General features: G+C 42.0%; 1 protein-coding gene across 4 annotated transcripts in view; it reads right to left on the reverse strand.

Annotated features, from left to right (window-relative positions):
• The window catches only part of ARID1B (AT-rich interaction domain 1B), a 764650-nt gene that overhangs the window by 264151 nt on the left and 473510 nt on the right, over window positions 1-26989 (reverse strand). For all 4 annotated transcript variants that reach the window (XM_069234667.1, XM_069234666.1, XM_069234669.1 and 1 more), the window contains one exon: window positions 12391-12634. In XM_069234667.1, the coding sequence (XP_069090768.1) occupies window positions 12391-12634 (244 nt within the window). The remainder of the gene's footprint in view (window positions 1-12390; window positions 12635-26989) is intronic.

Here is a 26989-nt window from a genome sequence, read left to right on the forward strand (position 1 = left end):
TCTCAGTTCTTGCTAGAACCAAATTTCAACTGAAAAACGATTTTACTACTGCCTTGTGCACCACTTATAAATCGGTATTCATGACCACAAGAACGTTTTTCACTATAGTTGAATGGAAGCCAATGACTGAAAGAGGGTGGTGGAAGAAAGCCAATGGTTCAAAGAGGAAGATCCAAAGCCCACTATGTACATAATGAGCAAAAGGGGCAGCAGTACTTCCAAACACCACTTAAAGCTTTGAAATTATTTTGTTATGTTCACCACCCAAAGGGTAGTGTCCTCTGGAACAAACAGAAATAACCACGCAGGTGACCGTAACAAATACAACTGTTCAATTTCGGATGATTTTAATTTTAAATCCTAAACCTAACCACAGTGTTTCCTAATGTAGCTTTGTGAGTGGTTTAAACACAATTACATTCATAATCTTTGATGAAATAAACGCACTTTTAAAAATCAGCCAGCACATTTGTGTTGTGCTTTGTGATTAGGATACCCCAAAGATTCGCAAACACAGGTAAGACATGAGTGTTAGCCCTGTTAATGTAACAGTTGACAAATTTGGATAATGCATGTAACAATACTCGAAAGAGAGCCAAGACCTGACTCTTCAAAATAAAGTTTGCAACTGATGGTAGCCCATTATTTGGAGAAGCTGCTTTCAGTTTCACAGGTCACTTCAGAATACCCATGATAAAGCTGTCCAAGCCGTGAAACCTTATAAAACATTAAGTAGGCACATTCATGTGACGTATCACTTAGTATGTGAGCGTGAGGCCAGTGGGTTTGATGGTGCCTATAGTGTTGCACCACGTTGTACATATTTACCTACAAACATATATCTATAAGTACCTAATTACAAGTCAGTCCAACTGTGTCACGGTGTGTTCTAAACCAGAAATAAACCATGCCCACTTTTTAAACCTTTTAGGACCCGGAGGCCTCCATGTGACCCCCACTACCCCCTCCGAAATACACAATTCGACAACTAATAAACGTTGGAAGATTTTTATTCAGACATCAAGCATCTCATAACTTTTCAAGCATATCAAATTTGACATCTATACGTCATGAGCATTATTGTGACCATAAATCAAATTCTGACAGGATCCCTTCCTGTCCTGAACCACCATTGGACCACACAGGTGACCCATCTATCACCTGTATCCCTAGGAGGGGCGGTTACCCTGCCTATAACACTGTACCTTGTCCTCATGCTTCGGGTTCCGCCCCCTCCTCCAAACACCAATCAGACTCGGGGTGTAATGGGGCGGCCAAGGGCTGGAGCCCCATGTTCCCCCCAGCGATCTGAGCTCCCTTACCCCTTGATCTGGTGTGTACATCTGTTGGTTGGCTCAGAACTTCAGGATCCCATCCCAGGTGTCCTCCCGGGGGCCCCACCTTGGGGACCCCCCCTGTTGCTTCTAGTCACATCTCAATCTCCGCATGCCTACTGCCTAATAACAAGGAGAGGGTGGGTGGGTCAAACGCGGGACCCCGCTCCCGTCCGGCCGCCGCGAAATCCAGAAGAAGGACTTGCCTTCTTGGGGGGGCTGTTAAATAGCCCCCCCACCAGTTCGCGGCGGCCAGAACCGGTCGGGGCCCAACGTGGATCCAACGTTCGTCTAGGGGGAAGATTTCCGCCCCCGGGCCTCGCGAGGCCCGGGGGCGGAAGTCCGCCCGGCAAACTGCGCACCCTAGGTGCGCAACAGAGGGGAGTGCCGGGGCCACGTAGCCCCCGACTCCTAACGGGCCGCGCCCCCCCACTTTGGCGGGGGCGCTTTACCCAAGTAACTTGTGAAAGGAGTAGGCAGCACTATGCGGCCTTCAGAAAGGGATTTTCCTGTGTATCATAGGTACTTCTTAAAAAAAAAAAAAAAAAACTGTAGTAATGCAACTGTTTACATGTGTGTTTACGTTTTTGCTACAGGATTCCAAATGGCACATGGCTCCTGGCACATTTCATGCATTTGGAAACATGTGACCTGGTAAATTGTCTACTGAACTGTTCTAAAAGTATTTATAGAATGTGTTTGCCATGTTGTACAAAAGGATAATTATACACCACAATGTAGCAGCTTGTGAGATAATTGAATTAAAACATTATTTTTTCACAGGCTTTCAAGGGTGTGGTCTCCGTCGGTGATATTAAATAGGCTCCCAATGACAAGGTCATAATGTTTTTTTTTTTAATTAAGTATTCCACATGAAATAGGCGGGGTTGTATTCCCATGACATTTTCAGGGGAACTCTGAGGAAAGAGAAGAGGAGCTTGTTGGGCAGAGGAGGTGCTGATGAGAAGGGCTGCGTTCTTCAAAAGGAGGCTTTTCTTCTCAGGTGAGGAGAACGTTAAGGTTTCAGGTAAGACTGACGCACAATATTTCTATTCCCGCTGAGCTGAGGACCTATGTTGAGTTACTCTTAGGTGGCAAGAAGTGAGCAGAGTTCAGAAACTAGTAGTAGGTTTTGTTAGGAACATAGTTGGATAAATGTATACTTAGTTAAAAGTTATAGAATGCTTTCTAAGGTTGTACCACCCATGCCACTGTCGCTCTGCTAATTCCACACAGTGCCTAGGGTGCGAGCAGAATGGAGGCACTCCTAGAGGATGCATTGAGGTATTTATTGAAGCTGTGCCTTTGATGGACTGTGCAGACACCACTCCCCACTACAGGTCACTGGGCACTACAGACTACAGTTTGAATAACCCTAAGGAAACCAAGAGGGTGAGGCTTCCAGCCCCTGAGTATTACACGCTTAGTGCTATGCCACAGTTTATGCAGAGAGGTATAAGAACATACCTCCTCTAAGACACTGAAAGGGAGTCAGTGAAAGAGATACCACCTGAAATGCAAACCCCATAGTATTCTCTTCAGATGCACTGCGAAGGCTGTAATTTCATTACAGCAATAAAGCAGCAAGGAGCAGACATTTGCAAGTGTCAGGCACAATGCAAAAACATTTCTCCGTTTGAAGAAAAAAATCTCTAACTTGGGGTGAAGCATGTTTAAAAGGGAAAGACTAAGGTATAGAGCCTTCGCTCTAATGTGGCTATAAAGTCAACTGAGGGACAGGGACGCTCCTTAACATCAACAAAGAAATCCAAGGCAAATATAAACCGATAAGCCTAATCTAAGCCAAAACCAATGATCCCGGTGCCCATTTTACTTGCCTGGGGCAATTTGTGAAAAATCATATTGAAGTTCTGAAGCTGTGGGCCACTACCCACATAGTCTGTCAGTCTATTCAAATAGGGTGTCCAACATCTCAAGGAAGGCATGGTGTAATTACTCCTACAAAGGCAGGAATAACAAAAACAGGTAACACCACAGCCTACAACCTTACAAAAACCCCACCAGACAAGGGTTAAACGGGACTGCCACCTTCAGCAACACACTGGGGCATTGCAGCCCATCTTAATATTTAAACATTGCTGCTGCTGCTTGCACGCAGGAAGGAAAGAGCTGACAAAAGCCTCGGCCCAATAAAACTGTCGAAAAAAAGCACTGCCTTATTTACATTTTTGCTTTGTTAGTAAGCTGGAACGGCTGGTGCGGGAGGCAGGACGAGTAAAATTAACATGCACTACATTTTCTGGTAACAGCAGTGCATTCTGATGTCTTGCTGAGTCAGCGACCACAGCTGTTTTAGGAGGAATTAGGCATACTTTATGTACTGCGAAGGGCCTCCAGAAATACACATACAAATATCTACATGCTCAGTAGCTGTTTGTAAAACAAGCCAGAAAAATATATACGATGGTGTATTTTATTTCTTTTAGACATTGTTTAACTCGAGTTATAAAATACGATTTCAGGGAGATGTTTTTTAGTGAAAGGTGTGAGGTATAGTATTGCTGATAGCTATAAAAATTCGGTTCTCACTCTTTATATTAGCAAGAAACCCCAGTAGATGCAAGTTGTGTGAACAAATAGCTATGAGAGGTCACTAGATGCTTATTAGATAAATGGGATGTCTCATTATCACACTGCGTTCACCTATATAAATAGCAGTACAAAGGAGAAAACATGTGCATCGAATACACTACCGCTGTACATTACAAGCAAAGCACCACTGCTCGGTGAGCACAGAGGAGGGATAGTCCGTTCCCATCAGCAGGCTCTCATCTATTCCTAACTCTTGTCAGGAGGGAGCGGGGCAGGACGCAGGGCATTCATTGGCGGATTATCCTGTGATGCAGGGGGGAGCTTCCCGGATCCCTCCTGTTTGCAGCGACCCGCCTGACTCCCCTCAGTTTGCTTTTTTCAACTAACCAACTAGAAAGGGAGCCCGTGCTACGGCCTTTACTTTATTGATTCACAGAATACACAAGTTTTACCTCAGTCCTTTAAAAAAAAGAAAAAAAAAAGCAAGCGGGAGATACTGTTTCACACCAGTTGAGGTTTCTCTTTGGCGGTTGACTCCTTTACAAGGCAAGCAAAAGGCCTTTTTTTAAAAAAAACAATTATTAGGATATTTGATGAAGCAGTTGAACAACTCCATTCCATTACATAGTCAATAATGCCAAAGTACAAAGTGCATAATAAAAGGGACTTCAAGTTCCTGTAAGAGAAAGGTCATCAGATTCAGAGTGCTGGGTCTATCCTCCATTCATTTCGACCATCACTGCAAAAGTATTACACCACACTCGCTAAATGTACTTGCACACATTGCGTGTTCGAGCTCCAGCACATCAAAATGCAGAACTATGCGTCTCCGCTTTTACCAGGGGACCCTGAAGAAGACAAATCCCCTCTAATGTCCATGTTTTATTGTTAACGCTTTACTCTGGGATTCTAGTGAGCTCCGGATTACTGCTGGAGTTTACACACAAAAAGCCCTGGTGCTGGTGCCACTTTTTAGTTGACCATTTCCTTGTAAGAAAAAAAAGAACGCTCTTTCCACCTATACCATTTTTTTCCCAATACACTTTCAATTGTTCCTGCAAACCCAAACCCAGTGGGTGTTGTGATACCCACTTTCACTGAAACGATGAACTATGGAAACGATATTAACCTCAGTTGCTCTGTTACGTTTCTGAAAAGATGTTTCATGATAGTGTGACAAGCCCGTCAAATTCAGAAGACAACTGTTGTCAACCCTCCATTAACAAGCCAACAATCACCGATGTATCTCGATGACTCAAATCTCCACTGTGGGAAAATATATTCAAAACTATCGGAAACAAATATATAGACCGTGGCCAAAACATTTTATGCCAAAGGGGAATTTTCAAGGCACATTTTCACGTACAACCCCCATGTATGGATGCTGTAAGAATGAAATGTTTGTTTCCATTATGCACTTTTGGTGCTGAACACTGGTGCCAACCTCTCCCTTTTTATTAATTGATATGTGCATATATCATTTTCCATCCTGAACATCTGTGTTAACAAGATTATTGAATAATTATTGATAACTGGTGTGTGGTGCCATGGCCATATTGTCGGAACCTTTGTGTTTCTGGCTCCCTGTGAAATATTTTGACATGGAAGATGGTGTCTGTGGCTGCCATCACCCCTGCCACTGGAGCCACTGAAATCCAGACCCTTGCTCTTCAGATTGTGCACTACTCTATCCTGCAAGAACACCTTATGGTATCCTGTACTTCACAGGCAATATTTCACTTCTATAGTAGGCCACAAATCTCTGTGGCTGACTGACCCCCTATACAAAGTGCATATGACGGTTTCCATTAATGATACCAAGGCGTTAAGCGGCATCCCTGGGCCAATAGAGTAAAGGTACTTAACAAGCTTCCAGGTTCAGATCCTGCCCTTAAATTGTATCTGTTATCTTCCAATATATAAATAGGCAAAGATATTCCCCCTCACGGTGAAGGCAGCATCAATTCCTTTCAAAAAAAGCATTGGTAAAGCTAATAGGCCTGGCTTACATCTTGAGGCCCGAATGAGATATACAAGAAAAACGCTCAAATCGAAAAGCAAGCATTTGCAATGCAATGGGTCTCACGTTTGCACGAGTTAGAGCTATTAGTGTTGTAAATTCCTAACTGGACTTCTCTTTCCACATAAATTGAAAATGAAAAGTAAAACAGTTGCCAAGAGCAAGTCAATTCAAAGCACCGCGGTCGCCATGTGCATGAGCGGGAGAGTTATTGGCTCCCTGCGTGAATTTCTGGAAAGGATCGGGCTGGAATGAAAGGCAAACCAAAACCGGAGGAGAGGACATCACACGCTGTAACAGAAGGAAGAGTGACGTAGTGTGATGGACAACAAAAATGTTCACTTAGTGAAATCGCCTGGGAGGGAACTCGGCGCACAGAGGAGGAACATTTCACAAAATGCACCAAAAAAAATAAAGCATTTAAAACACTCGTTGAAAGAACACCAGTATGGCATTTCAACGTCATGTTTTTGCGCACCAGCCTCCTACTGCATCCCATGGTTGAACGTGCCCTTGCTATGTGGACCGAGCAGATGCTCATTTTACAACAAATTACCAGGGAGAGGGGGAGTGAGGTGACCCTGCAGCCACACTGCGAGACAGACGCAAGTGAAAGCAGGGGAGGTCAGGACGAAGCGGCTGAGGGTTGGGGGTCGACGATAAATTGCCCTGCAGAAATAGGTGCTGAGAAAAAAGAAAACATTGATCTTTCACCTCGGCTGCTGCGGAAATTACACTAGCCTGTGCTGGATGCGTTCCCCATAACAAAACTACGAACAGGAGCGTCTTTATAAAAGCAAACGATCTGCTGTGTGACCTTTACACTTTGTACCCAGGTATCTATCTCGGCAATGGCTAGACACATGACCAAACATGTTGCAATACTGACAGACTCTGCATCCATGAATGCGCGTAAAGCCGTTCACTCGCCAGTAGTCAAACACACAGTGGAGGCACAAGACGCAAGCTTTACCAGTTGTGGACAGGTATTGTTTGGAGATCCAAAAAAAGATAAGACTCCACTGTGTGGGAGATTTGACTCTATGAGCCAAAGCAAGGACTGAGCTGGCGAGGGCACCGCATTTTGACATGAAACAAAATCACTTCTAAATCAAGCTAGAAGCACGGAAATACCAGGGGAAAGCATCTGACTGCCTTGTGTACAGCCCGCCACAGAACACACTCCTCACACACAAGTAAAATCAAGCGCAATGACACAATGACCTCTGTTTAAGATTAGAATCTCTCATGCCCCCACGACAATGAGTCTATTAGATATGGGTGATTCGAGAGCTTTTGCCTCATCAAATGCTGGACCCAAACTGCACTAATTTGTTTGTATCTGGATGTTAGTTTCAAAGGGCTTAACAAGAGAATTATGGACAATAAAGATCTGTTATTCAGCAACGGGTGAACGAGCACTTTACAAAATGTTTGTTATGTTATGCTTATATTGTCGAAGAGCAGGGGTCTGTCTTCAAACAATTTAATCCCATAACCTGCTAGTGTAAAAAAAAAAAAAGTATATATATATATATATATATATATATAATTGGGCCCCCTCGAATACCAAATGTTTTTACAATTATTTCATAAAAGTGGTAGCTCTTAATATATTTATCAATTCAGAAACTCCGGTTTTGGTCAGTTTCCCCCTTTAAAATGCAGGCACACGATTGTTAACATGCTATTGTCACAGCCTAATCTCCTTGAAGTGTAAATGTATCAACAATAAAATCTTTCATCCGAAATGTGAATGGGGTGGTCTTTGAGGGTTATCTGATAACAAACCCCCCATTCTTCCCACCTTCTCCAATCCAGGACATCAGTGACAAATTATCAAATGATGTTACTGATGGACAAATCTCAGTTTCGCTTTGTTTTTTTTCACTAAAATCAGCATGGTTTTCAGCATCGCAGTCATTTTTCCCTGTGCCTGGAGCCACCCTGGAGACCAATTCAGATTCCCCCCCCCCGTTTGAAGCAGGGTTGGACTAGGACAAAAAAACAGACTCTGGCACCAAAGTGAAATTAGTTCCTCTTAGAGAACCAGATAGCTAAAAAAAAAAGTGTCTCACATTTGTAAATCAGGCCAGGTTTGAAGTTGTAAAGGCACACTGTATGAGTTTTTTGCAAGGTATGGGAGATTTATGCATTTGTGTTTGTTGCATGCAATACTTGTGGCAACATCAGGGAAATCAATAGTAAAGCCCGGCCCACCCTAGCCATAAACAGACTGACAAACTGCTATAAAAAAAAAAAAATACTCACACACTAATCTGTCAGACCAGCCCATCCGGCGCTGCCTAATGACCCTACAGGCCAGTCTGACCCTGTTTCAAAGATGTCTTGCCGTAGAGGGACACTGCATTCATACTGAGAAAGGCAATGGAGTTAACCTCAGCCTCTATGGCTAAAAGGCAGGTAGGTGTCACACCGAATCTTTCAAAGGCTCCGGTGACAGCCATGAGCAAAGGCAGTCTTGAATGGCTACAAAACATTGAACATGCTAACACTGACGATTTACAAGCAGTACACTGACCAACATAGCCAGAGGGGTATGGATGCAATGCATGCCACACAATTTCATTTCTGCTCGACTGTAAATGATGTATCAAGCTTATGTCTTGACAATAATATTGTATGCAAAATGAAAACCAATAAAGAAAAGTTTTTTTGTTTTTTTTAAGATAGGTGCAAAACAATCAAGAGTAATAACATGATGATTATGAATAACGGAGAAGCCAGGGATATTTGGAAACGAGTTAAAGAAGCTGTGACAGTAAATATCTCAGTTCTACCTTTTGAAATAGTTCTTACATTGCAAGAGGGTGACATTTCAAAACAAGACCGAATACTTCAGTTACTGAACACAGACTGATTTGCTGCCATGTAAAGGTCTCAGTAGGGAAAAAAACAGTTGGCTCCTCCCCCTCATCGTTATCCTAGCTATTTAGAGAATGATTTCTCAGCTAGATCTAAAACAGTATTGACTGGTTCCAGACCACAGACTTTGAGGCGACTGAGCACAATCTTTTTTTATATAAAAAAAAGTAGTTTAAAAGAAGTGATATATCTGCAGTTTCCACCAAGTGTTGAGGCTCAGGTGACTTTAAGAAAAAAATTAAATGTTCCACCCTGCAATAATGTATGGTCACCTTCAACAAACAGAGGTTGACAAAGTTTACTTGCATACAAAGGATTTAAGAAGCTTATTCGATACAACCATAATAATCCAAACCTCACGTCAAACTCAGCCTTGATAGAAACTCACAAAGTCTTTTCGGTTTGCCTAAATTACAGATTCTCGCTTTCAGACCGCACCATCAAAAAGTTTGCTGGGACTCTCATCATCAGAAAACAGAAACTGAAATGGGCACTTACTCAACAGAAGCCACTACATGGTGCGATCTCAAGTACTATATCTGGTGTGGGAACGACTTTCTGCCGCCACCTACAAAGATAATATCCTCTAGTTTTATACCGGGAAAGAATATGTGCTGTAAGGCAGACTTCATGGCAGGAAGAGGTGAGCAGAATGTTTTTCTGCCAGTAGAGTTAGCAACATTTTTGACTGTTGCTCTTCACAAAGGTTGCACGGGTTCTCTAGGTTACCTTTCACTGCCTTAGTATTTTTTTTCCGATTGCAAGATCATTTTCACCGATTTGCAATATTATTTCTCCTCTAAATGAACACACCAAACTGGAAAACATATTAAGTTTACCTTTGCATATCTTTTCGTTGCAGAATGGCAAAACAAACTTGCACAGAGTAATTCTGCAAAGTTTTTACTACGCACAGCTGGCAGTGGAAAATATGCAACCCTCAAAGTTATGCAAAGACCAACATGAAGGTTGCAAAAAAATAATCTAAGGGTCCTTTGAGGACACATTTCAGATAACCCCTCAAATGAAAGAGGAGCTAAGTTGGGAAGCCAGGGACCTCCTGTGTCGCCGTGCCTCCAATACTGAACACTCGGGTTATCATGACACCAGAATCATCTGTAGATAAGTTGCCTGCCTCAATAATTCGCCATGAGGCACAGCTGGCGCAACAGGAAATACAACCTCATATCAACGTCCTGGCAGTGCAAGCCCTCAGGAGACATCTGTAGGTGTTCCTGCTAAGCTCAGGGATCATTTGCATTCAGAAGGATTGAAATGACGACTTTGATGTTGTACATGAACAAATAAGGATATATGATGTCAATGATCTTATCGGATGAATCCCACCTGCTATGGAACTGGGTGACCAGTACATATCCCTGATGGTTGAATACTTGGCAAGAGTTGCAAAAGATTGGACCAATGTCGTGAGCAGATCAAAAGCGTGTGTCACAAGAGGAGCAAGATCAGAGAAATCTCATCACTGGGGGCAACCACAACAGGATCATTGAGCTCCCAGGGAGAACAGGGAAATACAGTTTCTATGACAGGAGGCTTTGGAGACAAAGTTTGAGAAGGGCTGAAGGATTCAATTCCTTCTCCTGAATTGGACATATGTTTACTTCTCCTCTGCCCCCCCACACTTAAAGTTCCAAAACAGACTTCAAAGCTTAATGGTTGATAGTTGGCAGTAGGCCTGAGGCGATTATGTATTACTGGCACGTATCTGGTTCCTTGAGCCAACAGAGAAAAACTTGCTCTTGCAGTAAAACAACAGAACCCTTTGAATGGGGTTAAAGAGGCACATACAGTGACTGGTATGCACACATCCGCAAGTGGAAATCAACGTTATGCTACTAGGGTTAAAACCACTTTAGTGCTATGTTTTGTCTGCCAGGGGAACTGCTCATTGTGAGCAATCAGAAATTGGTTGGCGAGCCAAGCAAGGCTCGAGCCTGCCCCCGGCTGAATTTCTGGCTCGAACCCTTGTGCCATGGGAAGTGGCGAACCAGAACAATGCCGTGGGACAAGCAAACTGGTTCTGTCCTTTTCCCCTTCCCCAGTGCAGTTTTTGAAGATTAAAACAGCCAAACAAATGGCAGGTGAGGTCACCGTTCTGCTTGGAATTTTTTTTCCAGAGTTTACTTCAAATGCAAAACATGTACATGAAAGCGTCTGCAGCTGAGGTGGTCTACCTATGTGGCTTGTAATCCAATAGCAAATGCTGTAAAATCTCCAAAACCTCTTTGTTTTGTTAATCCAATATCGTTCAATGAAGTGGCATTGCTGGTTTACTAATGTGCGGTATTATAATCTAGTGTAATTAACTGGAACACAAATGTTAAAGAACTGTATTTTCTTTGAATTTTAAAGAGTCTTTATAATATTTTATGTAGCATTTATGCGCAATTTACTTGAAAAATACTTAGATGTTGTGACTGGGATTTAACTCTTAGCGCTAAGCCAGTGCCTTGGTTTGCTCTCCCCATTAATTTATTGGATTGTCCATTTCTACAAAGATGCTAGCTGCACAAGGAAGGGTATGTGAATGACCTGAGGGAACTGAAAAGTAGAAGGGAAAGAACTTGTAGATTCCCTTTACTTATAAGGGACTATGGACCAGTGCCCACTCAGCAGCAAAACATAACGCTCTAACAACATTTAGGCTCATATCCAAATAACCGCTTTCAGGGCTTATTTAGTCGACAGTATGCAGGGCAAAGTTTCATCAACTCTACGCTAACTGGACACAACAGATTCTGGTTTTATGTGATTCTCATCAACAATCACATCAACATACGCGGAGCCATCGCAAATGTGACTGGATACCACTTGGCTGTCTGCAGGATTTCAAACTACTGCCAGTCAAATTGTCAATGTTGAGTTAATTAAACATGATGCTGTAAATGGTAGCAATGCATTGACTGCCCATCTCGCAAAGTAAAGAGCGTGAGTCGTGGATTTCAGTGCAGTTTTGGATAGTTTAGCCCCACACCGGTCTGAGTGATGAGTCCAAAAAGCCTTGCACTCGACTTGGTCAGTCTGGTCATCGGGCACAGATGCTCGCTGAAACCACAGCTGAGATATAGGAGGATCAAACGTATGTAGGACTACTGGCTTGTTTATGTTTAGGTAAGGAATATAACTGAATAAATTGCACACATGGTCACCTCACTGCCACAACCATCTTACTGTAGCAGATATTGGGCAGGAAATAAAAATATCACATGCCTCAATGCCAGGCAGTTTAATCTGTTAGGAAGAAAGCACAATCTTATTGTTTACCTGTACCAAGATTTCTCCAGAGCAATTAGCAAGTGTAGGCGATGGATTAACTTATAGTTTGACTTGCCAAACCCATTCACTAAATAACTCAAGTCAAACTATACGACGGTCAACTCCCTGGTCAAGGAACTAAGGCAAAAAAAAAATATATATATAGATATATATATATTTTAAAATGTAAATTCTTTGGCACAATAACCAATAATTAGTTACTGCCGAATCTGCTTAGAACCTCCTTGCAATCTACCCTTATTAATCATGCGTGGACACAAACATAAAGACAATGGTGCAGATCGTTTGGTCCCAACTTACCAGGAATACTTGCAGGCGAGATAGGCCCAGAGCGAGACTGGTTACTTCCAACAGGCGAGCCCACAGGAGAGGGTGAAGGACCACCAGGGATGCTGGAGAGGTGTGGAGATGCGTGGGGAGAGAAAGGAGACTGCGCCGGGTTGCTTTGCTCCCCTTGACTGCTTGTAGACCCCGATGCACTAACAGCTGAACTGTGCGTTGCTTCAGTCCCTGTAGGTAAATCATCAATGGAGCCCGACAAGTCCTGAGGGTGAAAAAAAAGGAAAGGAGAGACATGTTTTAACATAAGTGGGCACTAAGAGTATGTGCTAAAAACACTGAAGGAAGATCCATTTTTAGGACAGAAGTTCAGGATATCTGCATTACATACACATGACAATATTTAGATTGACACCTCAGCCCTTACAAACTGCATTTCAGAAATAAGTGGTAAAAGAAAAAAACAAGACACGAGGCAGTGTAGCTAAATACCACACCTCCCAATGCGCAGCCCTATAACCTGGATACATTAGTCGGTTAATTTGTTTCCTCATGGGATAACAGAGTAGCATGAGAAAACTAGCCATTAAAGGCTAAGTAAAAGATACATAAGTGGAAAACAAAAATAGATACGGGACCGTCAGTGGGTTTTTTTTATCCCCAAGGCAGAAACATTTTCCATGGGCCTTAAAAATATTATGATTAGGGAAAAATGTGTAAGTACTAAAACACATTAGGCTCTAAAGCCATCTGTGAAATATTGTCAGGAACTTGACACCAGGCAATACCCGACAAAACAAATCACTGCAGAATGTGCGCCAGTCATACTATTATACCCGGATAAAATCGAGACCAGTGAACTGAATATCCCAAATATCACTTGGATCCTATACATTCATCAGACACTGTGTAACAGTAACACAACATTTCAGATAATGCAAGACCATTACCCGATTGTTTATCTATTCGCTCAATATATGATAAATGTATCTGAGTCTATAATACAAAATAATGCCAAAATCTGATTATTAAATAAGTATAGCATCATCCAAACTCTTATCATCGAGACACAGGCAAAATCGATGGAAATACATATTGTCAAAGTCAATAGGTCTGGCGTTTGTATAAGGTAGTGGTTGGTAATAATTAAGGTGACTGCGCATGTTGCTATTAATACTCCTAAACTGAAAATCCCATAATGAACCAAATTGTAGATGACGTGAATGTGTTCTTTGAAGACTGGATTGCATTAAGTGAGTTAAGCTGTACCTTCAAAGAACAGTTTTATGAAAAAGACTCTGAAGATAAAGCTTGCACTGCAAGTGATAAACTTAAAGGTCAAACGTGGCAAAATATCATAGAAGACAAATTTGAGAAAACAGATTATATGTATTTTTCCTATGTAGAAAACCTATTGCTAGCAAACTAAAATAATTGAATGTGGTAGAGCAATTAGTGAATGGCATTGCCTCTTTATGACAGTTTTAGAAATCTAGCACGCAAACACTTCCTTAACAAACAACGTGATAAATCAACAATTAAAATGGTGTTGCACCAACTAAGCAGATGTATGAAAGGACAATCATTGGGTCTTATTTACAAGCTAATCATCATGCAACATCTATGGTCTAACAAATTAACTACTTAATATGGAGTCACCAAATCCTAATGGCAACATAAATGAGGCTAAGTAATCACCCACAAAATGCTCATGTCTTGAAGGAAATTTCACCTAAACAATATAAAACCATGAAAGAGAATGGCTTAAGAACAACGCTTCAATGCTCACTCTCTCTACATCATTTTATTTTAATTTTTGAAGATTTGCTGGCATGAGGTCTTCTAGACATAGTCTTAGTGTGACGTTAAAAGAAAGTTCTGTTTAAATCAGAAGAAATGCTTACTGTTATGAGCCCCTCTGCTTTAACTATACGTAGGAGCTGTGCGGTCTAATAGATTATTACATCTCTTTACATGTGGATCTATACAAAAACTCATTGTTAGCTGCAGACATAAGTATTCCTTCAGGTGGAGTGAAATAACGTGCTGGAGAAGGCTTTACCATTGAGTGTTGGCGCTACAAGCTGCTCTTAAGTGAACGCATAATCTTTTAAATTCTATTCAGGACAGACACGAAAGCATAAAATTGGTCCATCTACTCCAGACCTTGAGGCAACAACAGAGTCTTTAAAATTGAAAGAGCCCAGATTTGGAATCAGAGGAAATTTAATTTATGGGAGGATTAAAATGTCATGAACTTTATGAATAAGCGCAAAACCATGCCTATTAGGAAATTGTGCAAGCACATGTCCCTCCATGCCCAATAAAAATATTCCCTGTACAGACAGATCAAAAATACACCAAGAACAAGATTTAACTAAGTAATTGAAATAGCATTTAATGTTCCTGTATAATCACAAATTAATCTGAATAGAGGTCACTCAAGTTAGTCCAGAAGGAACACGAGACAGAATCCAGCATCTTTCATTCAATTCATATTTACAACTATGTTATTTTTCAAGATCATCACCTTTAAAAAAAATAAAGCAAGCCCCGGGCACCGCAATGGATCTATAACTTGATGATGACTGTAAAGCGTGTAGCAATCGTTGCCTTTCAGCGGTAACCAGAGCGCATCATAAATACACCACCCTCACATAATTCACCAAGACCAATGGCAGATTTATTGTATACTCCACCACACCGACCTATCAATGTTCCTCAAGTCTGATCTGAAAGGCATGCCTGCAGGGCTATGGGGTAGTAGTCTGAGTGGTGTTCCAATTCAGTCACTGGTCACCGTGCTAGATTGCCTAGAGGAGTTTTTAAGTATCAAATGTAATAGGGTTGTCAAAAGAAGGAAATTTTTCTTTTCATGGGGCTGAATCAAGCCAGCAAAATTGTTTTACATTGCCACTGAGCTGTTTCCAGATAGATGTGACTTTCAGCTTTTAGCTTCATCTGAATAGGACAGGCTGCCTACAACTAAACATCACTACTCTTGAAACAAGGGTGGTGGACTCAGTTTGAAAAGCAGAATAAAAGTCTAAATGTAGGTTGTCAACATATTATGACCAAAAGATTGAACTGAAAAAGACCTTCTTCAAGAAGAAGAATGGCTCAGTTTATCTGTCCTCTCTACCATCCATTTGGAATAACATTCTTTTATATTAGAGCTTGTAAGCCTTGTTAGCTAATTAAACACTTAAGACTTGATAACGATTCGCAGTAAAGAGCTAGACAGTTTCCAGTTAGAACTAAAAAATACTTACGAGAAAACATTAAGATGCGTTAATTGATATTCTAATTAGATGCGTTTGTTAACATCATGCTTTGGGGACCTTACTGTGAAACAATATCACAACTGTGAGCTGCAGACCAGACTTTGCACCATGATATCACAGCTACTAAGCAGATATAAGTCCAATGGTGGTTCAGGACAGGAAGGGATCCTGTCATAAGTAAAGGATTTATGGTTACTGAAGTATATCTCAAAAATGTGATTTATGGTTTCTGTAAATATGACTGATGTTTTAATTAAAGTGATGTATGTTGTACATATGTGAAAAATTATCATAAAAATTTATAATAAAACTTCTTCCAACAAGACAATTTGTCGGTCAGCGTATGGCTGGTGTTGGGGTGAGGGCTTGCTGGCGGTCTCCGGATCCTATAACAAAGGTGCTTGCCACCAGAAAGGGTAAGGTTTGCAGTTATCAGAAAATGGCTGAGCTCACCATACCGCACCAGTACTGTCCTTTTAATTACGACTTCATTTCATCCTTCAATGCACACGTTGCCAACTTAGCTCTGTGAGCAAGGTTTATGACTAGACCGGCAGCAGTAGTCACATGAGTCATATCATCCTGGAACTATCAAGTGTTATAGATATGGAGTAGCACATATCGGTCCACTGACACTGAATGCACACCGATGTGAAGTTGCAAATAACATCTAGCATGGACCAAACCAGAGAGGTATGAAGGTCCTGGAACCCCACACCACTGTGAGACTCACTAATGGTAACACTGCAATAAAAACCTCAAGTAGCATAACAACTTAAGTCAACTGTACACACAATCCATGGCTTATACAAAATCAAACAAGACAAACATGCAAGCAAGCTTTGGCTTGCATAAGAGCAGATACAGCAAATGCACATCCAGGTTTTGTCTCGCACTAAAACCCACTCAGCTATACCATTCTTACAGATTGAATCAGTGTGGATATGTACCAACGTCCTCAAATAATGAAATATTTTTTCCGCTCAACTACTGTTCAAGACACAAGTTCGCATACGCACAACACGAAGTTGCAGAAACAGGTTTGGAATACCTCTCAGAACCTTAAGCACAAAGCACTTCCAAGATAAGCCACGCTATCAAACAACCACCCGTCCAAACATGCACAGAAGATCTAGCTTGCAGAGAAGTGGTCATGGGAACCATGCAGACAACCAGACTAAGAGATCAAGCACATAAGCACTGGCTTCCACTATATCTGACGCAATCAACTGGGTGCTACAGAGCCACACCATTAGCAGCAATTCATTATGCAACTAACAATACAATTCACATCAAAAGAGGTGCACGCATATATCCAGAGCTGCAAAGATGCAAACATTTCATAGGCATGATAATGCACACAACATTCCATGGAAATGTACACAACATTTTCGAGCTACAGTGAGCACACAGAACTCCACAGATCCATAAATGCAAAGAGAATGCCATAGGTATAAGTGCATGCAGTGTTTCACCAAGAAGCACACAGCATGTCCTATTCAGAGGTGCAAATATCGGGTATACACATTTCATAAATAGAGATGCATACATAATTGCATTTATAGAGAGGTGTACAAAGCACTACAACAATGCAGAGTTGCACACAAACCATCCATATATACAGTAGAGCGGACATTTCACAGCCTCATAGGTGCACGCATCATTCGACACATACAGAGCACAAGGTGTTTCATAAATGAAGAGTTGCACACATCATCCAGCTTGCACCAAATCAGACAGTCAACATACATGCAAGTCCTGTTATTATAGTGGACAAGGCACCCATGTCCACAAGCTCTAGCTTGCACCAAATCCGAAATGGCATTTGATTTGACAAGCTCTGGCTCACATCAATTCTGACAAGAACAGTGCTCTATCATTCATAACCAAAGATAGAAGCAATGCAGAATTTGTACCTATTTAATTTTAAACAGTGTTACTCTGTCCACTGCATTCCTCTCCACAACACAAACTCGCGCATAGACTGACTCAATTTGCGTTGTTATATTTGGAGCACTTCTCAGAACCCAGTGCACAAAATGGCACTTACTATGGGCACATAATTACAACTATGTACGTCCAACTTTACTCAAACTCGAGCTTGAACACAAAAGTGATAAAAGCGACCACACACGTAATTTCCGGCTAGCAAGAAACTGGACTGAGCAGCCTGGGATGAAGGCTAAGCTTTACACCTAATCAGACAAGGCAGCAAAGAAAAAACATTCTGCTAAACCCCAAATATGACAACGGCTGCAGACCCACACCAATGGCTGTAATGATTATATAAATAAATACAGATATCAAAACAATTCCACAGACGAGACGTGCACTGAGGCACAGATTACTTCATATATGCCGGAGTGCAAGGCAGCTGAAATAGAAGGGAGCACACGGCGTTTCACTGCTATTCAGAGGCACACAGCCCTCCATAAATACACAAGTGCACACAGCACTCCGCAGAGTTGCAAACATAATTTAGACAAACACTACATAAAGATGCATGCGGACTTCCATAAAGGTGCACAGGGTGTCCCGAGCGCATAAATACAGAGGTGTACACAGTGTTGCATCGATGACAAAGCACACAGGGTTTCATAGATACAAAGGTGCCGTGTGCGTATCACTGACAGAGGTGCAGATGTTGTTTCATATATACGGAGTGAGCCGCGGGCAGCAGTCCAAATATACAGATGTGTGCACAGGGGGCCACAGATACAGATGTGCAGATCGTTTCACAAATACAGGGGGGCGCCACAGAATGTTCCATATGCGGAGGGGTACACAGAGATACACATTCCTTAGATACAGGTGTGCACAGAGTGCTTCTTGATTACGCAGGGCTCTAGCGCCTCCTGCCACAGGCGCTCACCGCATTTATATGGACACAGATGCACAAAGCCGGTCAAAGGCTTACCCTCTTTTACTCCCAGAAGCGGCGCTGCGTGAGGCGGCCCGCTATCAGACAGCCCTCTTACCCGGCAGTGTGTGGCGAGGGCATTTTATTACACAGGTAATACACTGCGAATGATGAATTGACGTGTGGCGCTACGATCAAAGCGAGCACGGAAGGTGACTGGAAGAAAAACATCTCTCGGTTGTTTGCTGGCGAGTATATTTGTGTGAGGAGGGGGTGCTGTAGATGCGGGTGGGCAGGGATTGAAGTTCATGTTTCCATCAGGTCATATTACCAGTTCTCATTTTGCTAATCCCCCGCGGGGGCGGCGGTGACTGACAGGTCCCAGGCATTTCCTCAAGTACTATACATGCCTTCAAGGGATTTCCTCACAGGACTGATGTAATTCATTCATAAAAAGCAAAAGCGTCCCACGTGATGCCACTCTGCAAAGAGCTCAACTATGGAATAGGGAAAAAAAAACGAAGGTGGCAGGCAGCTGGAATTACACAGCAGAAATGCAGCAGCCGGCTGACCTGGCTGCCCTCCATTCAGCACGTCACAACACCGACTGTAAACAAAGATTCCCTGCACACCAGCACGGGCCAAAGTCACAGACACAAGATGTGCCCTTGACGGCAGGAAGTGGTGCAGATACTATCACGGAGCGGGCGTCGCGTCTCTAGAGATGCACGGCATACTGCATTTTAAAGTCTAGAGATAAACATTCTTCAAATCTTAATACCTATGTGCTTCAAACCCAAACGTGCACACATTGACGCTGTCTGAAAGAGTGGCCCGCCTGACCTGAAAACTGAGGCCTCGATTGCAAGCTGCATAATACTGGCTGAGAGAAAAGTATACACCTGTAGGCCACTGATACCACGCGGAAACACCCCCCAGTATGTGCAATTACGGGTTGATGCCCACTGACTTCCTAACAGCCACACAAACCCTCTTAGATGGAGGTAAATGAGACAGAGTGATGTGATGGTGCCAGGGGGCTAGCAGGTGGGAGTGCCTCGCTGGGCTGTAAGAAGGTGTCAGGCATGGGCCCAATCTGCATGCGATTTTACCAGCTGGATTTTCAAGCCAGTAAAATCGGATCTGGTGTTTCGGCACCTTGTGATCTGGCATAGTTATATCCACTATATTTTGGTTATTCACTAACACAAATACCCCAGGCTGTGATACCTTGTATTGAACTAACGTAATTTTTTCAAAATAATAAGTCTTTAAGTATGTGCGTATTAACAATGGATTAATAAAAGCGACAAACTTCTATTTTTACGTACTTGCGCATGAAGTATTCATAGGACAAATTGCAGCTCATTACAAGATTTATAGGACCCTAAACCAATCACACACACATAAGTTGACCCTTTACAAGCATTACAAAGTCAACTCAACCCAAATAACAGAAACATGCTTGCTGCTATCACTGTACAGAAGTACTCATCGCAAACTGGCCAAAATATTGCTGAAGCTGCACCCAGGACCCTGGTATATATACAAGTGTGGTCACTTAAACATGTTCTCAAGCTACATAAGGTTAAATGGGGTGACAAACAGAAGATCAGAACAAGCACTGGCAAAGCCAGAAGCTCTCACCCATAAGAGCTTTGACTTTGATTATGTTCTGTAGCCAAGCTGTACAGTAGAGCCGACGCTTTGTAGTGTGGCTAAAACTAAATTTTAAAAGCACTATGACACCACCAGAGCACTTTATTTTTTAAAGAGCATTAGCGCTGGATGCATCAAAGTCCTTTTCAGAGGTGTGGAATTCTTATAGCCCTACGCCCAGGTAATAGTGTTTGAGGTCAAGGACAACAAGTTTTCATGTTTATTTTATCCTTGGGACAAGTGGATCCAGCCCCTGCAGCACAAACCCATTGGTTGCCAGTTCACAGTACCACATTATGGGTCGGGAAGGGCATTATCTGCAGTTTAGGTAATATTTGTACTCGTATGTTAATGCTGTTCGAACTGGTAGTTATGATTAATGAACACAAAGCATTTGTTATTAGGGTGAGATCACTAAAGCAATGTTGTAAGCACAGACTGCACTACGGACAGAGGTTCCGGCGTAAAAATGAATATGCACATTTGCAAAGTTTACCACTATGAGGCTGTGTATAATGGTCCCAGAATTCTCTCTGATAAGATGGAAATATCTGCAGAAGCTTGAAAGCAAGATTGATTATTCTTTGGTTTCAAAATAAAATGTTCACAAAAAAATGCATCTAGAAAAAAAAAATTCCTAATGCAACTCCTGTAAAACTTTAGATAACGTTTTGAGTAAAATATGTTGATGCTTATTAGAATTTCCCAAGAATATTCATAATGGAAAATCAGCGTAACCAGTTTTAACAATATTATGGGAAACAAGAAAACAAGCACTGGTAAAGCCACTAGGTCTACTTTTGTTGGTAGGTGTTTGGTTTGGTCACTGTGTGTCTTGTTTTGACATGATTTTTGTTAAACTTTATTGTTGTAGGAGCTGTTGAGCCCTCACCCCAATAACAAACATTGGCAAAAGAAAAAATATTTTTGGGTCTCAAAATGCACACATTGCCACAGTAGTCCCTGGCAATGAACAAAACTACTTAGATTGTGTGTGCTGATATGCTCCTTGTGAAACAGCAGAATGCTGCCACTCAGTGAAGCCAGCCGACAGACAGAGAAAGCAGCAGCGGCTGGCATGTAAGCAGAGTGGGGGGACGGGCAAATTGGGGGTGCATGCGTGCAAATTGCGTGCTGTAAATAAAAAGGAAATATCACTTACTTTGCTTGCTGCACAACGTCTGATGTCCTCCTCTCTGGCTACAGCAACTTTCCTGAAGCAATCCTGGAGCTGATTTCATGCTGGTAACCAACATGAAGGAAGTGTCAGGATTGGGAGAGAGGCCTCTCTCAGCACTTACAAGAGCACTGGAGCCCTGTGCTTTCTCTAGCCGAACTTAAAAGTGCGCATATCTGGCTGGTCGTCGCAAGACAGCCATCCAAAAAAAAGACATGCACACTTTAAACTTAAGTGCACAGCTCACTTCGGCCACTCAGCAGCTGTAGCCCCACCCTGTCCTGAAACTTGGTTCAGGACGGAGGATGGAAAATAAAATGATAATAAATGAACTTTATTACCATTTGATTTTATATCCCTGGGGGCATTTTAGGCAAAGGAGCAACGCTCCTTTGCCTTAAAGTAGAAACTGCTGCAGAGAAAGGGAGACATAATTTAATAAAAACAAAAGGTCTTTGTGAACACCAGACCTAATTTGGGACCCATTTCGTAAAGAAAGTCTTTAACGTACACATATAGTATATGTCCCTGTATTAGTGCAGACTTAATGCTTTCGTAGATTCACAAGAATTTATAGAAGTAGGCCAGAAAAAGAACTCCTAAAAAATATTTGTGAACTGCATTTTAGCACATGCAAATATACTTGTATAGATTTCCTCATGTGAAATCTGTTGAGACTTTACAAGTTCACTTTCCCTCCAACCACTTTATCCTCTCAACCCTGGAAGAAATTTTACTTCTGCCCTTTTCAGGAATACATTTCCAACCTTTCTAGGTATGAGAAAAGATTAGAGAAGACTCATTGAGAATCTCTAATCCATTCCAAGTTAGTAGGTTTGACAGAGGGGCATATTCATGAAAGAGCTGTGTCGCCCGAGCCACGCAATGGGGCATAAGAGACGCAACTCTTAAGTTAGATTTATCAAGCCAGGCAAGGCGACCTTGCACAGCCTTGACTGGCTTGATAAATTTAGACTAATGCAACCCAGCGCAAATCGCTGCACTGCACTGGGAAAGATTTCCATGGGTGGAGTGTAGGTGTTCCCATGCATTCACCCATGGATTTTGGTGCACTCCCAGATTTACCATCACTGATAGACCTGGAAATGGGTAAAATTCTGCCCTTCTCCAGGTAAGGTGTAACAAGAAGAAATATATTAATTTATCCTCTTTACTTACTCTTTCTACATGTACTGCATTCTGCAGCAAACACGTGTACTGCATTCTGCAGCAAACACAGAAAGAAGAAAATGTCTCTCAGGATGTGCTTGTGTAGAAAGGTGCTCCTTCCTGCACAAAAACAATCCTACTTACAACGCAGGCACCCTCGCACCGTTGTGCAAGGGTGTCTGCATTGGAGCTAGACAGCACATTGTGCGCCAGGGAAGGAAAAGAACAGGACTGCGCTGTACAATTTTAAATCCAACACATTCCTGCCCTTTCCCTATCATGCAGCGCAGCAGGGTAACTTACTCTGCTGTGTGTTTTCTTAACAAATATGGCCCTAAGGGAATTGCTAGTATTGAACCCCTACTATATTATGAGCCTTGCCATAATACCAGAGGCTATTATCTGAGCTCATATAATGATATTGCTGCCAAAATGTGGCACTGCACTACATTGCATCAAATGGACAAGTAGATTTTTTTTTTACTGGACAAGCAGATCTACAAAGCAACCTATCCCACGTTGAAGTAGATATTTTTATAAATTCCACACCCCTGCATTTCATTATTATTTTTAGCCATGTTGCTATACAGCATGGCTACACATCAATGCCAAAGATGGCAATACCCATGATGTACAATAGAACAAAAGGAATGGCAGAGCCAAAAGTTTCAAAAGGTGAGACCTATTGGCCTTGCTAATGCTAGTCAAGTCTCGGCTCAACACCCCTGTGATTCTGAGCAAATCAGTTAATCTCACCATCCGTGAAAAAAAGAAAAAAAAAGTTACATCTGCCAAAAAGTACTATTATATGAAAAAGCAATTCTGCCCACAGATGTTTCCTGCTTCCTAATGTATAGTGAAAATACATTAGGAAGCAGGAAACATCTGTTGTCACAATAAAAGCAGATAACATCTATTTTGACAAACATCTATTTCAAACGAGAAAAGGGCTTCTTTGAAGTGTGTGCTGCATAGCAAAACACAGCACCAAAGGGTAAAAGGTTTAACAGGAATAATTAAAAATAAAAGTAGTACCTCAATCGCAACACAATCAGTAGGACAGCAGTCAAGCTAAAGCAATCAATACTTGGTCCATGCTAAAGCCGAAAGAAGAGGAAGTGAAGCCAGCAAGAGCTGGCGAATTAGAAGGAAGCACATAAGAGTGGCAATGAAGGCAACAAATGTAAAGCAACGGGTGGGCTGCAAGTCCCTTTTTGTATACAATATCCCTCGCAATCAAGAGTGCATGGACATTTTAATTTTGGGAGCCCCTGTTCGGAACAACTTTTGAATTTATGATTCCATCTCAGCTCTTTTATCCCCTTGTTGGCCAGGTCACTGACAGTGCACAAGCACACTCATCTTAACTCTAAATGTACATGCATCTACTATTCAGGATTAGTGACACATTTTCAATATTGTAAAACAGCAGCAGCTCCCTAATATTACTGCAAATGATCTCAGTAACATCTTCCCATTTCTCATATATTATATATTTGTGATCTAAAATAATTTATTAATGGATGTTCCATGAAACAAATGTTTCTCATCAAAATGTCTCTAATAGAATCTCACACATCAAAAATTAAATGAAAGGAAAATGGTATTTAAAACCATGTGTTTAGGAATTATTCGAGGTCATAAGGGCAAGACTCTCTGCAGGACAGAGCTACCTTTATGGAGGGGTCCCCATTAGAGGCTCAGCCCCTGGGCCAGAGCCCACTTTGCTCATGCCTTAAAAAGTCTCAGCAAAAGCAGATGCGTTGTTGTAAGCAAGACCTAAACAAAGGATGTTCATGGGCACACATGAATTGCAAGTCCACACACCAGGATATGGCTGGGGAAAACCATGAGTGTTTTTTCCTAAGGAAAAAAAGCCCCCCAAAATACCTCATGGACCGGAGAGAAGCTCTGTGTTGACAGCAGCGAGAGAAAGCATAGTCACCTTAGAAAAGATTTCATAAAAGTAGGAGCCCCAACACAGCCCGAAGCACACTACAGAATGAGAATTCATACAGCCTCAAAGATGTAATTTGTCTGTGACCCCGCTGTCCCCCCCTTCGCAGAGTGATTTAAAGCACCAAAGTTGTGCTCAAATACTATCCCCTCTCATGCATCCAAATGCACAACCATTTCAAAGGAAACAAAGGTTGATGCATCTAAAAGGCTTGCTCCGTGGATGCCGCCTAGTTAACGAGTTCTCTAATAGATCTCAGGAGGGCAATTTAGCCATCAGGGTACACACAATTGTTCTGTAGCAAGTACCAAAAGATACACGATGTATTTTTAGGGAAGAGGGGAGCATTACCAACTACATACACCAGGCATATGTGTGTGAAAAAGGCCGCTTTATTGGAAACAGGTGCACTTGCAGTAAAAACCTCAGCCTTTGCCATACAAAACTACAGGCCTCACTATACAACAATTTAACAATACAACTCACCCCCCTTGCCTACACTGCCCCCTCCTCCTTCATCCTTGACATGTAATCCTGTATTTCCTTAGTTGTTTAGACTACTTCATATCTTTAAACTGCCTTCTAGTTTATCATAACACTGAAACTGTAACTAATACAAATTCTTAACCAGCATTTAACTTTCAGGCTTGTCCACGCAAACTGTTGTACACCCGCTCCCTATTAACCTGGACTGCCAGTCTGAACAACCGTAAATGTTAATATACCATGGCAACTTGCCATGCCCCCCAACTCACTGCACCTGCTCCAAAGCGACAACCCTGAACATATTACATTCCCTGTGCACCTCTTGCCAACAAACTAACCTGTATAACCATGTTCACTTCAGAAAACATCCCCTCCAAAACCGATCTCCCTACAGAGATGGGCGGGTGGGGAAAAAGGTCTCAACGCTGACTCCAGCCACCGTGTAACCAATAAAATGGTGGGAGGTAACCTAAAATGTCCGTTTAAATAGCCCATGGCAGTCACGGACTGCTCCACTTCCCCAAACCTCCCAGTAAGGGAGGGATCTCCCAGTGGCTGGCTCAATTAATCTTCAAATTTGGGTCATGTTTTCAAGTTCACTATAAAACTTATCAGAAAACAAATGAGACATGCCGCTCCTTTGTTTTGCTGGCATACAGACAGTAGAACAGTGGAAAAATTAAATCGTGATTGCAAAATTTCCAAATCTTCTTGTAATTTTACTTTGTGCAATTTTATTCATGTTCTCTTTTACCTGAAGGCAGGTTTCCCCCAAGCAATAGAAAGTCAAGAGGCATCTTCTTTTTGAACAGTCTCTTACTAGCACATAGCATCACTCTTTTACAAAATGCAAGCCCTTGTGTGAAAAAAAGATGCATGATACCAGTAACCAAATTTTGTTCTGAAAGCAAAATTTCCATTAATTCTCATGACTTGATATTTCACAATAAAACGTCCTGTTCCCGGCACCTTTTGGTTAATTCCCAGGATGTAACCATCCTGCTATGTTTCTTAGTAGATATGTACAGAATCATATTGCTAAATTGTACTTTGGTTCATTACTGTACTCCTACTCCCTTTTTTATTATCTCGATATGTAATGTATTTCTCCTGTAGTACAACGCTCCAGTGGTTTTAGGGTCTGATTTTCACATTACAAAACAATGTAAAAAATTAATAAATAAGTAGCCAAACAGGGTGCTGGTAATAAACGATCTTATATATCATATTCTTACAAGCGGTATAAGACAACACAATTATTATTATAGGGTCATGAGCACATACATGTTTAACTAATGTACGCCATGTCCTAGTTTCACTTGCCGCCCCTCTGCCAAGTGAATTGTAGTGTTTCACGCTATATGGCGTACAGCTCTGAAGGTGATGGCACTAGGTGGTTGGGTGCAGGTATTGTAATACAAACTCAACGCAACAAAGCCCAGGATATAATTCTCTTCCATTATTCTTGGCAGACAAAAATAAATTAATCACAAATTGCAGAACTGGCTGCCACCTAGGAGAATTATCTCACCCAAGGCAGCAAAAAAGGTCGGGGCTTCCAAGAAACACTGAGGAAGGTGTTGATTGTGACGGACAAATACATTTCTTGCTCGATTTCCTTCATGCCTGCAGTAACGTTCCTCCCTAATGTGGGGCCCGAAATGTAGGTGAGCTTAACTACTTCTAGCGTTTTTGTTTTATTGCATCCACATGAACCAGAATTTACCAGTCAATGTATAGGTATGTAGCTAAGAGATGTGGGAGCACAGGCGAGAAGGCAACGTGCACAACCAAGGCTTGTAATTGTGGTTAACCTGGAGAACGTGGTTTCCTTCAGAGCTAGACGCGCGCACACTAAGAAAGGCTCGCTGGCTATTCTTATATTCCAGGTTGTATTCAGGCTTTCTTTTAGTACCGAGCTGTCTGCACTGGAGTGCTTTAAGCGGCCGTCCAAAGCCCTCATGGTCATACCGTCTAGACAGCAAATGAGCTAACAGCCGTACTTCCTGTGGAACTGAAAAACACAT

This window comes from Pleurodeles waltl, chromosome 5 (assembly GCF_031143425.1).
Source record: "Pleurodeles waltl isolate 20211129_DDA chromosome 5, aPleWal1.hap1.20221129, whole genome shotgun sequence".
In the NCBI taxonomy this organism is placed as follows: Eukaryota; Metazoa; Chordata; class Amphibia; order Caudata; family Salamandridae; genus Pleurodeles; species Pleurodeles waltl.